The 14,802-nt window shown below is 45.3% G+C and overlaps 1 protein-coding gene across 1 annotated transcript; it reads right to left on the bottom strand.

Annotated features, from left to right (window-relative positions):
• Positions 1–293: 293 nt before the first annotated feature.
• Positions 294–2,766, bottom strand: LOC127309722 (putative laccase-9). Its single transcript, XM_071822090.1, has 6 exons — positions 2,668–2,766; positions 2,364–2,515; positions 1,949–2,193; positions 1,074–1,858; positions 760–1,033; positions 294–606 (listed from the first exon to the last, which is right to left on the bottom strand). The coding sequence occupies exons 1-6, from the start codon at positions 2,764–2,766 to the stop codon at positions 476–478; spliced, it is 1,686 nt and encodes a 561-aa protein (XP_071678191.1). The 3' UTR covers positions 294–475.
• Between the last annotated feature and the right edge of the window lie 12,036 nt (positions 2,767–14,802).

Raw genomic sequence — 14,802 nt, 5'->3', positions numbered from 1 at the left:
ATGGCCCTTTCGCATCGAAAACGATTAGGGAAAGAAGATCGTGTGTGAAAGGAGGCTCTATCGCACACGTTTTATTCAACTATGCATCGCCCACCATTACATAGTAACGGTAAGGCTGGTTTACCGTGTGTGACTGACCATTTTAGCCGTGTATCAATCCATGTTATGTACTAGTCGGTGTAAACCATGTTTTACCTGGAAAAACATGCATTTGCACAAGACACAATGACCATATCAAAATACAACTTGGCTACATTATTTCGAGATTGAATAACAAATATCAATTTGGAGAATATTACATCATAGAATGAAGAATGTTCTGTCTTTCACCCAAAAGAAATAAAAAGAACACGAGTAATTACAAGAATCTCAACGCACCCGCTGATTAATCAATGAACCAACCAACTAAAACAACTATAAAATACTTCAAATCGTATAATGGGGTCACACCTGATACCTAGAAACCACAAGGCAATTAACACCTAGGCGTGCCTGGAGGACGACGCATCATTTTAGATTGCAGAGCTTTGCCATCTTTCACGATGAATACAGTGTCCATTCCCCACTCCGAATGGCACTCAAAGTGACAATGCATGAACCACACACCTATCAAACAAAGTAACCACAAAGTTACTAAACATTTCCATGTAACTCGCTTAAATAATAAAGCAAGAATGTACTTAGAAACGGATTGCATTCCTAAAAGGGCTTTTATTTCAGAACAGATGTAATACTTGCCAAAAGCTAAAAATAACTCACCAGGATTTGCTGCTCGGAAGCGAATTGCAGCCCAACCAGCCTTCGGTACAGTAACGGTGTTCTGGAACGGTGGGTCAATCAAGTTATACGTGTCTGGGTCCGTGGTTTCGTTGAAGTTTCCGATCCCCCTCCCTACCACATAGAAGGCGAACCCGTGCAGGTGCATGGGGTGGTTCTCCGCGCCGAGGATGGCAGTGTCCTGAAACACCACCTCTACGACAGCGCCGTACTCCAGCACCTTCACCTTGGTGCCTCTCTTCGTGAACCCAGCGTTCTGTGGGAAGGTAAGAGATATCGTCAGTGTAGTTGAAGACGAATGGCGGCTTGTCGGGGAAGTCCGCCTCATATACGCCCCGGACAACACCATAGTAGGCGTCGAGGATATCGATGGAGGGGAGGTGGAAGCTGATGTTGTTGAGGCTCGCCGCGAGGCGGTGGCGCTCTGGCCCCTCGCATGTTCCATTGCCCGTTTCACAGGGGAGCACATTGATGGCGAGGGTGATGAGCATGTGCTCGTCGACGTGCGTTGGCACGTCCACCGGGTGGCCCTTGCTGCCCAAGGACCGCAGCATTGCCGTGTACTCTAGCGATGCGTTGAGGTCGTTGATGGCCGGGAGGAGGATAGGGAAGTCTGGCGTGCCAGCCCGTGCGTCTGCGTACTCCAAGATGGCTGTGGCGGTGCTGTTGTTGAATCCGATATTAGTGTTGGAAGCGAACGTCCGGGCCGCCATATAGTACCTGCCATTGGATGAACCGTTGGTGGCGCGGTCGGCCTCGAGGAGCGCGTCCACAGTCTGTCCCGGCGAGATGAAGATGTGATCGACGGTGAACGGCTTGGTGTAGCGGGCATCGGTGCCAACCACGGTGAGGCGATGCCCAGCGACGCCGAAGAAGAGATCGTTGGCGAGCCCCGCGTTGATGATCCGGAGCAAGTACGTCTTGCCGCTCTCCACGGGTGCCTTGAATGTACCCTTCCGTGAACATGGGAAGAGTTCTCCCGGCTGGCCGTTGATGGTGTTAGCATCTGAAATACTGACCTCGCCGCCGGTCCTCCTAGCCTCCTCAAGCAGCGAGTTGATGTCGGCATTCCACCACTCACCTGCGAATCGTAGTTAATTACTTGGGCTGCTTAGTACAACATGTTGCATGATAGTAAGTAAACCATAGATAAGTCGTCTAAGATCCATACTTAGGATGACAGGTATCTCCTTGTGCGGCTTCTTGAAGTGGAAGGTGGTGCCGAGCTTGGGGTGGATGACGATGGCGCCATGGATTGTGGTGCGGTCATAATCGCTGTGTGCATGCCACCAGAGCGTGCCTTCTTCCTCGGATAGAATGATCGTGTAGGTGAGGTTAGCGCCGGGCTGGATAGGACACTGCGTTATGTACTCCGGCCCGTCGTACCATGGGTTCCGAGGTTGGTCCACGCCATGCCTGCGCATGCATGCCATTGGAACGTTATTTGATCGGCAAATAGCTAGGTGAGAAGTAGTTCATTGGTATGTCTACAGCGGTACCGCATGCATCACTTTGACGCAGAGGTGAGGGGTTTTAATCTTCTTTTCGAAAAAAAAGCAGAGCATGGTGCAGATCATCAAACTTACCAGTGGATTGTAATGTTTTTATTTCCTTGGTTGTAGACGTTGACGACGACTACATCGCCCTTGCGCGCGAAGATGGTGGGGCCGGGGAACTGGCCGTTCACGGTTAGGATGGTCTTCTCGTGGCAGAGCCTCGTGTAGTTAGCCTCCTTAATCTGCAGAATACTACACCATGTATATATACGTATGTCGATCATTAGATTTCATGATTTGGTATAAGCATATAAGTTTGAAAATAAATAAGCATGAAAGAATTCGCGAAAATATCCACACACACACAAAAATAGGGAACGTTGCATCGACTTACGAAGAAATCGTAGTGGTGATTCTTGGCGCCCTCAGCGGGGCCAACAACTGCAGCTCCAAGTGTTAGCACCACGCCAAGTAACCAAATCACCACGCCCATCGTCGCAAGACCTCGTCACAAGTCACACACTATCGAGTGTGATCAAGTGTTCGGGATCAAGCAGAGCTGCGTGTGCTAGCTTTTTTTTCGATAAATGGAATATATTAATATCAAAAAGATATCAATTACACCCAGCCTCTGCAACAACGCACCACCCTAATGGCACTACGGATGCACACAGCCAAAAAAAGGAAAAAGAAAACTAAGAAAAAAAAGTCCCGCTACAGTATCTCGGACCTAACAACAATACCGTTTTTGTGAGGCCCGGAACACCAAGCAAGTCCCTCAACAGCGCGAAGACTTGAACCTCCCTTAGCTAGTCCTTCCCTCCGGCCTTCATGTACATCTCTTCTTCCGACTTTCATCATGGATCCATAGTCACTTGATGTCAACACAGAAAAAGAGCTTCGCGCCGCTCCCTCCAGAACCAAACGGTCGGAATAAAAGCATGGGTGCGCACGACCAAATACCACCGATCCAGCAAACTACAGGCACAAAGCACTGTTACATTCGCCGGCGGAGCCTTCCGGAACTCAACACTCCGGCTAGATCACGAGTCCAGACCTCCGGTAGGTCTTCCTCTTCACGCAAGAGAGACCCTAGGACCACGCCCGCCACCTGCCACCAGGTCGACGGCGCCACCACCATCCAGGGCCGCCGCCCTTGGTGCCGTGGTCCCAAACCTTGAGGAGGAGCAGTGCGAGATCCGTCTCCATCATCGCTGGTCCGGCGATGCCGAGGCTAGGACGGAAGGAGAGGATCGCGCCGCCAGGTTTCGGGTTTGCTACGCCGCCCCCATCACCGCCCGCCCGAAGGCCGCGACGAGGAAAGGGAGAGTTGCGCCCCCAGATCAAGGCCATGCCGCCGCCACCATCACCGGCCGCCACCATCAGAGGAAAGGGTTTGCTACGTGTGCTAGCTGCTGTTCGGACAAACTTGAAATGCGATTGGTGTGTGTGTGTGTGTGTGTGTATGATGGCCATTTGGAGGCAGCTGCACGAGGTACTTATAGGAGTGAGAAAGAGATCGATCGAGCACCGAGAGCTAGCTAGCTTTCAAGCCGGTCCACGACCAGGGTGCACATGCATGCATGCATGGTGTTTGACCTTTGAGCTGGTCGAGTCTTCCTATCTTCTCCAAACTGGATTTGCCGACCCGAGTCAGCCGCGCCGCGACGTGGAATGCATTGTTAGCGTGCTCGCCGTTGATTTATTATTCTGGTGGCTTCGTTGCTGCGACCCACCACACGTCTAACAGTTCCCGGAAACCCACGACCCACATAGAACTGGTCAAGTTAATTCATTCATTCTAATAGGCGAGGTTAGGTTGGCTTACATATATAATTCATTCTAATAGTCGAGGTTAGGTAGGAAACTACAGAATTCCTGTAGTGTATAGTTCATATGTATCAACTGAATTGGATTTCCCGTGACATTACTATATATCGGCTCTTTCAAGGGCCCCCAATAACACATGAAAAGTTTTTGTCTGTGTGATACGGAACGGGGGGTGATGTTCAATAATTTCGACCGTTAGGCGCCCGGGCCGCTGCAGTTTTCGGAACGAGAATAACGTACATGGAAATGCTTTTGAGAGCATAACAAAAAATTCGCACACCACTGGTGGAAAATGAGGTTTCCATCCAGCCCCATTAGTCCCCAAATATTTTGAACCGTGACTAATGGGACATTTAGTCGCGGTTCGGGAGGCGAACCGCGACCAAATTAAAGGCCTGGGCCCAGGGCGGTCGCTGGCCAGCTGGTGCACGTGAGGGGCTTTAGTCGCGGTTGGCCTGGCCAACCGCGACTAAAGGCCTTCGGGCACCTTTAGTCACGGTTTGCCAGGCCAACTGCGACTAAAGCCCCTCCCCTATATATACCCATCCAGCAGCCAGCACTTAGTCATTTGGAGCCATTCTCTTCACAAACTTCACAAGTGGGTGTTAGGTTTGCTTTTGGTTCCTCTTATGCACATAAGGTGTTTGATGAAATGCCCCAAGAGCATGAAACAAGCATGATATGAAGTGTTGGAGCCACACTTGAGCTTTCTCATTTATTTTTTCCTCCTCGATCGCGGTTAGAAACTTGAACCTTTGATGTGTCATTGATAAAATATGCATATATGTGTAGTTCATTGTTTGATTTCTATTGTTTGTAGTTAGTTAATTAGTTTAACAAATGCATAATGGTTAATTATATATTTTATATTATAATAATGCAGATGAATCGGCAATGGATGTACGGTAACCGACTCTCCGGCGAGTTCACTACGAGTTTGAAAGATTTCCTCGTAGTGGCTAACGCGAACAAGCAGGGGGGTTTTGTTACCTGTCCATGTGTTGCCTGTAAGAATCAGAAGGGTTACTCTTCCTCAAGAGATGTTCACATGCACCTGCTTCGGCAGGGTTTCATGCCAAGCTATAATTGTTGGACCAAGCATGGAGAAAGAGGGGTTATAATGGAAGAAGATGAAGAAGGGGATGATTTCATCGATGACAACTATCTTGATCATTTCGGTGATACTTTCATGGAGGATGCTGAAGGTGGGGAAGGTGAAGGGGAAGGTGAAGGGGAAGGTGAAGAAGAGGCACGTGATGAGCCCGTTGATGATCTTGGTCGGACCATTGCTGATGCACGGAGAAGCTACGAAACTGAAAAGGAAAGGGAGAATTTGGATCGCATGTTAGAGGATCACAAAAATTCGATGTACCCCGGATGCGATAATGGTCTGAAAAAGCTGGGCTGCACACTGGATTTGCTGAAATGGAAGGCACAGGAAGGTGTAGCTGACTCAGGATTTGAAAACTTGCTGAAAATGTTGAAGAATATGTTTCCAAAGAATAACGAGTTGCCCGCCAGTACGTACGAAGCAAACAAGGTTGTCTGCCCTCTAGGTTTAGAGGTTCTGAAGATACATGCATGCATCAACGACTGCATCCTCTACCGCGGTGAATACGAGAATTTGAATGAATGCCTGGTATGCACTGCATTGCGTTATAAGATCAGAGGCGATGACCCTGGTGACGATGTTGAGGGCCAGAAACCCAGGAAGAGGGTTCCCGCCAAGGTGATGTGGTATGCTCCTATAATACCACGGTTGAAACGTATGTTCAGGAACAAAGAGTATGCCAAGTTGTTGCGATGGCACAAAGAGGACCGTAAGTCGGACGGGCAATTGAGACACCCCGCAGATGGAACGCAATGGAGAAAGATCGACAGAGAGTTCAAAGATTTTGCAGCTGACGCAAGGAACATAAGATTTGGTCTAAGTACAGATGGCATGAATCCTTTTGGCGAGCAGAGCTCCAGCCATAGCACCTGCCCGTGACTCTATGCATCTACAACCTTCCTCCTTGGTTGTGCATGAAGCGGAAGTTCATTATGATGCCAGTGCTCATCCAAGATCCGAAGCAACCCGGCAACGACATCGATGTGTACCTAAGGCCATTAGTTGATGAACTTTTACAGTTGTGGGGCAGACCTGGTGTACGTGTGTGGGATGAGCACAAAGAAGAGGAATTTGACCTACGAGCGTTTCTTTTCGTAACCATCAACGATTGGCCTGCTCTTAGTAACCTTTCCGGACTGTCAAATAAGGGATACAATGCATGCACGCACTGCTTACATGAGACTGAAAGTGTATATTTGCCAAATTGTAAGAAGAACGTGTACCTTGGGCATCGTCGATTTCTTCCGAAAATTCATCTAGTAAGAAAGAAAGGCAAGCATTAGAACGGCAAGGCAGATCACCGGCCGAAGCCTGCGGAACGTACTGGTGCTGAGATATTTGATATGGTCAAGGATTTTAAAGTCATCTTTGGAAAGGGTCCTGGCGGACAATCAGTTCCGCAGGGGGCTGACGGACGCGCACCCATGTGGAAGAAGAAATCTATATTCTGGGATCTAGAATATTGGAAAGTCCTAGATATCCGCTCTGCAATCGACGTGATGCATGTTACGAAGAATATTTGCTATGAACCTCCTAAGCTTCTTGGGCGTTTATGGGAAGACAAATGATACAAAGGAACCACGGCAGGACCAGCAACGTTTGAAAGACCCTAATGACCGGCATCCGGAATGGTTTCAAGGTCGTGCCAGCTACGCTCTGACCAAAGAAGAGAAGGTCATCTTTTTTGAATGCCTGAGAAGTACGAAGGTCCCGTCTGGATTCTCGTCGAATATAAAGGGAATAATAAACATGGTGGACAAAAAGTTCCAAAACCTGAAGTCTCACGACTGCCACGTGATTATGACGCAATTGCTTCCGATTGCTTTGAGGGGGCTCCTACCGGAAAATGTTCGAGTAGCCATTGTGAAGCTATGTGCATTCCTCAATGCAATCTCTCAGAAGGTAATCAATCCAGAAGATCTACCACGGCTACAGAACGATGTGGTCCAATGTCTTGTCAGTTTCGAGTTGGTGTTCCCGCCATCCTTCTTCAATATTATGATGCACCTCCTGGTTCACCTAGTCGAAGAGATTTCCATCCTCGGTCTGGTATTTCTACACAATATGTTCCCCTTTGAGAGGTTCATGGGAGTATTAAAGAAATATGTTCGTAACCGTGCTAGGCCAGAAGGAAGCATTGCCAAGGGCTATGGAAATGAGGAGGTAATTGAGTTCTGTGTTGACTTTGTTCCTGACCTTAAGCCGATTGGTCTTCCTCGATCGCGGCACGAGGGGAGACTAAGTGGAAAAGGCACGATCGGCAGGAAATCAACGATATGTATGGACGGCCATTCTATGACTGAAGCACACCACACAGTTCTGACCAATTCCAGCTTGGTGGCTCCGTACTTTGAGAAACACAAGAATATTTTACGCGAGGACAACCCGAGGAAGCCTGAATCCTGGATTACGAAGGCCCACATGGAGACTTTCGGCAGTTGGTTGAGAAAACATTTAATGAATGACGATCATGTTGTAGATCAGCTGTACATGTTGGCCAAGACACCATCTTCGACTATAACGACTTTCCAAGGGTACGCGATAAATGGAAATACATTTTACACGATCGCCCAAGATAAAAAGAGCACCAACCAAAACAGTGGTGTCCGCTTTGATGCAGAAACCGAGAATGGGCAAAAGGTCACATATTATGGTTACATAGAGGAGATATGGGAACTTGACTATGGACCCTCCTTTAAGGTCCCTTTGTTCCGGTGCAAATGGTTCAAGCTAACAGGAGGTGGGGTAAAGGTGGACCAGCAATACGGAATGACAATGTTGGATTTCAACAATCTTGGTTACCTTGACGAACCATTCGTCCTAGCGAAAGATGTCGCTCAGGTTTTCTATGTGAAGGACATGAGTAGCAAACCGAGGAAACGGAAAGATAAGAAAACGATCAGTACATTGATACGTCTCCGACGTATCGATAATTTCTTATGTTCCATGCCACATTATTGATGATATCTACATGTTTTATGCATACTTTATGTCATATTTATGCGTTTTCCGGAACTAACCTATTGACGAGATGCTGAAGGGCCGATTCTTTGTTTCTGCTGTTTTTGGTTTCAGAAATCCTAGTAAGGAAATATTCTCGGAATCGGACGAAATCAACGCCCAGCATCTTAGAATCCCCGGAAGCATCCAGAACACCCGAGAGCCGCCAGAGAGGGGACACAGGCCCCCCAGATGATAGGCCGGCGCGGCCTAGGGGTGGCCCGCGCCCCCCTGTGGTGTCGTCACCTCGTTGACCTTCTGACGCCGCCTCTTCGCCTATAAGAAGCCCCTCGACCTAAAACCTCGAGACGGAAAAGCCACGGGACGAGAAACCTTCCAGAGCCGCCGCCATCGCGAAGCCAAGATCTGGGGGACAGGACTCTCTGTTTTGGCACGCTGCCAGGACGGGGAAGTGCCCCCGGAAGGCTTCTCCATCGACACCGCTGCCATCTCCACCGCCATCTTCATCAACGCTGCTGTCTCCCATGAGGAGGGAGTAGTTCTCCATCGAGGCTAAGGGCTGTACCGGTAGCTGTGTGGTTCATGTCTCTCCTATGTACTTCAATACAATAATCTCATGAGCTGCCTTACATGATTGAGATTCATATGATGATGCTTGTAATCTAGATGTCATTATGCTAGTCAAGTGGATTTTACTTATGTGATCTCCGGAGACTCCTTGTCCCACGTGTGTAAAGGTGACAGTGTGTGCACCGTGTGGGTCTCTTAGGCTATATTTCACAGAATACTTATTCACTGTTATGAATGGCATAGTGAAGTGCTTATTTATATCTCTTTATGATTGCAATGTGTTTTGTATCACAATTTATCTGTGTGCTACTCTAGTGATGTTATTAAAGTAGTTTATTCCTCCTGCACGGTGTAATGGTGACAGTGTGTGCATCGTGTAGTACTTGGCGTAGGCTATGATTGTGATCTCTTGTAGATTATGAAGTTAACTATTGCTATGATAGTATTGATGTGATCTATGCCTCCTTTCGTAGCGTGAAGGTGACAGTGTGCATGCTATGTTAGTACTTGGTTTGGTTGTGTTGATCTGTCGTGCACTCTAAGGTTATTTAAATATGAACATCGAATATTGTGGAGCTTGTTAACTCCGGCATTGAGGGTTCGTGTAATCTTACACAGTTAGTGGTGTTCATCATCCAACAAGAGAGTGTAGAGTCTAGCATCTATTTATTTATTCTGTTATGTGATCAATGTTGAGAGTGTCCACTAGTGAAAGTATGATCCCTAGGCCTTGTTCCTAAATACTGTTATCGCTGCTTGTTTACTGTTCTACTGCATCTGTACTGTCCGCAATATTACCACCATCAACCACACGCCAGTCCTGGACAGCAAAGCACTTTTCTGGCGCTGTTGCTACTGCTCATACTTATTCATACCACCTGTATTTCACTATCTCTTCACCGAACTAGTGCACCTATTAGGTGTGTTGGGGACACAAGAGACTTCTTGCTTTGTGGTTGCAGGGTTGCATGAGAGGGATATCTTTGACCTCTTCCTCCCTGAGATCGATAAACCTTGGGTGATCCACTTAAGGGAAACTTGCTGCTGTTCTACAAACCTCTCCTCTTGGAGGCCCAACACTGTCTAGAAGAATAGAAGCTCCCGTAGACATCAAGCACTTTTCTGGCGCCGTTGCCGGGGAGGAAAGGTAAAAGGCACTCATACTCCGGTTCAGTGTTGATGCTTTTTACGGTGCCATTGTGTGAGTGTTCGAAGCTATTTCCTTTAGATCCTGCAATTGCATCTTTTTGTTTCTTGTTTACACTAGTTAGGCATAATGGACAACAATGAGCTTCTTATTCTTTTTCCTGAGTTAAGACATGGATGGTTTGATCCGAAAATTAAAAAACCCATGGAACATATTAGTATGAACACTTTGAATACCATTGTTGCTAATGATATGGAAAATTCTAAGCTTGGGGAAGCTGGTTTAGATGAGCATGATCTTTTTAGTCCCCCGGGCATTGAGGAGAAAATTTACTTTAATGATACTTTACCTCCTATTTATGATGATTATAATGATAGTAATCTTTTGGTGCCGCCTGTTATGGAGGATAAATTTGATTATGATTACAATATGCCTCCTATATTTGATGATGAGAATAATAATGATAGCTACTTTGTTGAATTTGCTCCCACTATTACTAATAAAATTGATTATGCTTATGTGGAGAGTAATAATTTTATGCATGAGACTCATGATAAGAATGCTTTATGTGATAGTTATATTGTTGAGTTTGCTCATGATGTTACTGGATATTATTATGAGAGAGGAAAATATGGTTGTAGAAATTTTCATGTTACTAAAACACCTCTCTATATGCTGAAATTTTTGAAGCTACACTTGTTATATCTTCCTATGCTTGTTACTTCGCTCTTCATGAACTTGTTTATTTACAAGATTCCTATGCATAGGAAGCATGTTAGGCTTAAATGTGTTTTGAATTTGCCTCTTGATGCTCTCTTTTGCTTGAAATACTATTTCTTGCGAGTGCATCATTAAAACTGCTGAGCCCATCTTAATGGCTATAAAGAAAGCACTTCTTGGGAGATAACACATGTGTTATTTTGCTACAGTACTTTGTTTTATATTTGTGTCTTGGAAGTTGTTACTACTGTAGCAACCTCTCCTTATCTTATTTTATTGCATTGTTGTGCCAAGTAAAGTCGTTGATAGTAAGGTTCATACTAGATTTGGATTACTGCGCAGATACAGATTTCTTTGCTGTCACGAATCTGGGCAAAATTCTCTGTAGGTAACTCATAAAATTATGCCAATTTACGTGAGTGATCCACAGATATGTACGCAACTTTCATTCAATTTGAGCATTTTCATTTGAGCAAGTCTGGTGCCTCTTTAAAATTCGTCTTTACGGAGTGTTCTGTTTTGACAGATTCTGCCTTTTATTTCACATTGCTTCTTTTGCAATGTTGGATGGATTTCTTTGTTCCATTGATTTCCAGTAGCTTTGGGAAATGTCCAGAAGTGTTAAGAATGATTGTGTCACCTCTGAACATGTGAATTTTTGATTATGCACTAACCCTCTGATGAGTTTGTTTCGAGTTTGGAGTGGAGGAAGTTTTCAAGGGTCAAGAGAGGAGGATGATACAATATGATCAAGAAGAGTGAAAGCTCTAAGCTTGGGGATGCCCCGGTGGTTCATCCCTGCATATTTCAAGAAGACTCAAGCATCTAAGTTTGGGGATGCCCAAGGCATCCCCTTCTTCATCGACAAATTATCAGGTTCCTTCTCTTGAAACTATATTTTTATTCGGTCACATCTTATGTACTTTGCTTGGAGCGTCTGTTTGTTTTTGTTTTTGTTTTGTTTGAATAAAATGGATCCTAGCATTCATTGTGTGGGAGAGAGACACGCTCAGCTGTTGCATATGGACAAATATGTCCTTAGGCTTTACTCATAATATTCATGGCGAAGTTTCTTCTTCGTTAAATTGTTATATGGTTGAAATTGGAAAATGATACATGTAGTAATTGCTATAATGTCTTGGATAATGTGATACTTGGCAATTGTTGTGCTCATGATTAAGCTCTTGCATCATATACTTTGCACCTATTAATGAAGAAATACATAGAGCATGCTAAAATTTGGTTTGCATATTTGGTCTCTCTAAGGTCTAGATAATTTCTAGTATTGAGTTTGAACAACAAGGAAGACGGTGTAGAGTCTTATAATGTTTACAATATGTCTTTTATGTGAGTTTTGCTGCACCGCTTCATCCTTGTGTTTGTTTCAAATAGCCTTGCTAGTCTAAACCTTGTACCGAGAGGGAATACTTCTCATGCATCCCGAATCCTTGAGCCAAACACTATGCCACTTGTGTCCACCATACCTACCTACTACATGGTATTTCTCCGCCATTCCAAAGTAAATTGCTTGAGTGCTACCTTTAAACAATTCAAAATTTATCACTTCTGATTTGTGTCAATGTTTTATAGCTCATGAGGAAGTATGTGGTGTTTATCTTTCAATCCTGTTGGGCAACTTTCACCAATGGACTAGTGGCTTCATCCGCTTATCCAATAAATTTGCAAAAAGAGATGGCAATGGGATTCCCAGTCCCAAATTAATTAATAAAAATAGACACTCCTCCATGGTATGTGATTGTTGGACGGCACCCGAAGGATTCGGTTAGCCATGGCTTGAGAAAGCAAAGGTGGGGGGGAGTGTCATCATAATAAATTTAAAATAAAAAGGCACTCCTTCATGGTATGAGATTGTTGGCAGGCACCCGAAGGATTCGTTTAGCCATGGTTTGTGAAAGAAAGGTTGGAAGGAGTGCCACCCAAAAACAAAAATAAAATGGGAGCCGCTCTTTGAAGGTTTGTCTGGCAAGGGGGTTCGAGTGCCCACTACCATTCGTTGACAACAACAAACACCTCTCAAAACTTTACTTTTATGCTCTCTTTATTGTTTTCAAAACCAAAGCTCTAGCACAAATATAGCAATCAATGCTTCCCTCGTCGAAGGGCCTTTCTTTTACTTTTATTGTTGAGTCAGTTCACCTATTTCTCTCCGCCTCAAGAAGCAAACACTTGTGTGAACTGTGCATTGATTCCTACATACTTGCATATTGCACTTGTTATATTACTTTGCATTGACAACTATCCATGAGATATACAGGTTATGAGTTAAATGCAACCGCTGAAACTTATCTTCCTATGTGTTGCTTCAATACCTTTACTTTGAATTATTGCTTTATGAGTTAACTCTTATGCAAGACTTATTGATGCTTGTCTTGAAAGTACTATTCATGAAAAGTCTTTGCTATATGATTCATTTGTTTACTCATGTCATTTACCATTGCTTTGATCGTTGCATTCATTACATGTGTTTACAATAGTATGATCAAGGTTATGATGGCATGTCACTCCAGAAATTATCTTTGTTATCGTTTACCTGCTCGGGACGAGCAGAAACTAAGCTTGGGGATGCTGATACGTCTCCGACGTATCGATAATTTCTTATGTTCCATGCCACATTATTGATGATATCTACATGTTTTATGCATACTTTATGTCATATTTACGCGTTTTCCGGAACTAACCTATTGACGAGATGGCGAAGGGCCAGTTACTGTTTTCTGCTGTTTTTGGTTTCAGAAATCCTAGTAAGGAAATATTCTCGGAATCGGACGAAATCAACGCCCAGCATCTTAGAATCCCCGGAAGCATCCAGAACACCCGAGAGCCGCCAGAGAGGGGACACAGGCCCCCCAGATGATAGGCCGGCGGGGCCCAGGGGTGGCTCGCGCCCCCCTGTGGTGTCGTCGCCTCGTTGACCTTCTGACGCCGCCTCTTCGCCTATAAGAAGCCCCTCGACCTAAAACCTCGAGACGGAAAAGCCACGGGACGAGAAACCTTCCAGAGCCGCCGCCATCGCGAAGCCAAGATCTGGGGGACAGGACTCTCTGTTCCGGCACGCCGCCGGGACGGGGAAGTGCCCCCGGAAGGCTTCTCCATCGACACCGCTGCCATCTCCACCGCCATCTTCATCAACGCTGCTGTCTCCCATGAGGAAGGAGTATTTCTCCATCGAGGCTAAGGGCTGTACCGGTAGCTATGTGGTTCATCTCTCTCCTATGTACTTCAATATAATAATCTCATGAGCTGCCTTACATGATTGAGATTCATATGATGATGCTTGTAATCTAGATGTCATTATGCTAGTCAAGTGGATTTTACTTATGTGATCTCCGGAGACTCCTTGTCCCGCGTGTGTAAAGGTGACAGTGTGTGCACCGTGTGGGTCTCTTAGGCTATATTTCACAGAATACTTATTCACTGTTATGAATGGCATAGTGAAGTGCTTATTTATATCTCTTTATGATTGCAATGTGTTTTGTATCACAATTTATCTGTGTGCTACTCTAGTGATGTTATTAAAGTAGTTTATTCCTCCTGCACGGTGTAATGGTGACAGTGTGTGCATCGTGTAGTACTTGGCGTAGGCTATGATTGTGATCTCTTGTAGATTATGAAGTTAACTATTGCTATGATAGTATTGATCTGATCTATGCCTCCTTTCGTAGCGTGAAGGTGACAGTGTGCATGCTATGTTAGTACTTGGTTTGGTTGTGTTGATCTGTCGTTCACTCTAAGGTTATTTAAATATGAACATCGAATATTGTGGAGCTTGTTAACTCCGGCATTGAGGGTTCGTGTAATCCTACACAGTTAGTGGTGTTCATCATCCAACAAGAGAGTGTAGAGTCTAGCATCTATTTATTTATTCTGTTATGTGATCAATGTTGAGAGTGTCCACTAGTGAAAGTATGATCCCTAGGCCTTGTTCCTAAATACTGCTATCGCTGCTTGTTTACTGTTCTCTCGCATCATCTGTCCGCAATATTACCACCATCAACCACACGCCAGTCCTGGACAGCAAAGCACTTTTCTGGCGCTGTTGCTACTGCTCATACTTATTCATACCACCTGTATTTCACGATCTCTTCGCCGAACTAGTGCACCTATTAGGTGTGTTGGGGACACAAGAGACTTCTTGCTTTGTGGTTGCAGGGTTGCATGAGAGGGATATC

Source organism: Lolium perenne, chromosome 6 (genome assembly GCF_019359855.2).
Source record: "Lolium perenne isolate Kyuss_39 chromosome 6, Kyuss_2.0, whole genome shotgun sequence".
Taxonomy (NCBI): domain Eukaryota; kingdom Viridiplantae; phylum Streptophyta; class Magnoliopsida; order Poales; family Poaceae; genus Lolium; species Lolium perenne.
This window is presented reverse-complemented; position numbering and strand designations above follow the sequence as displayed.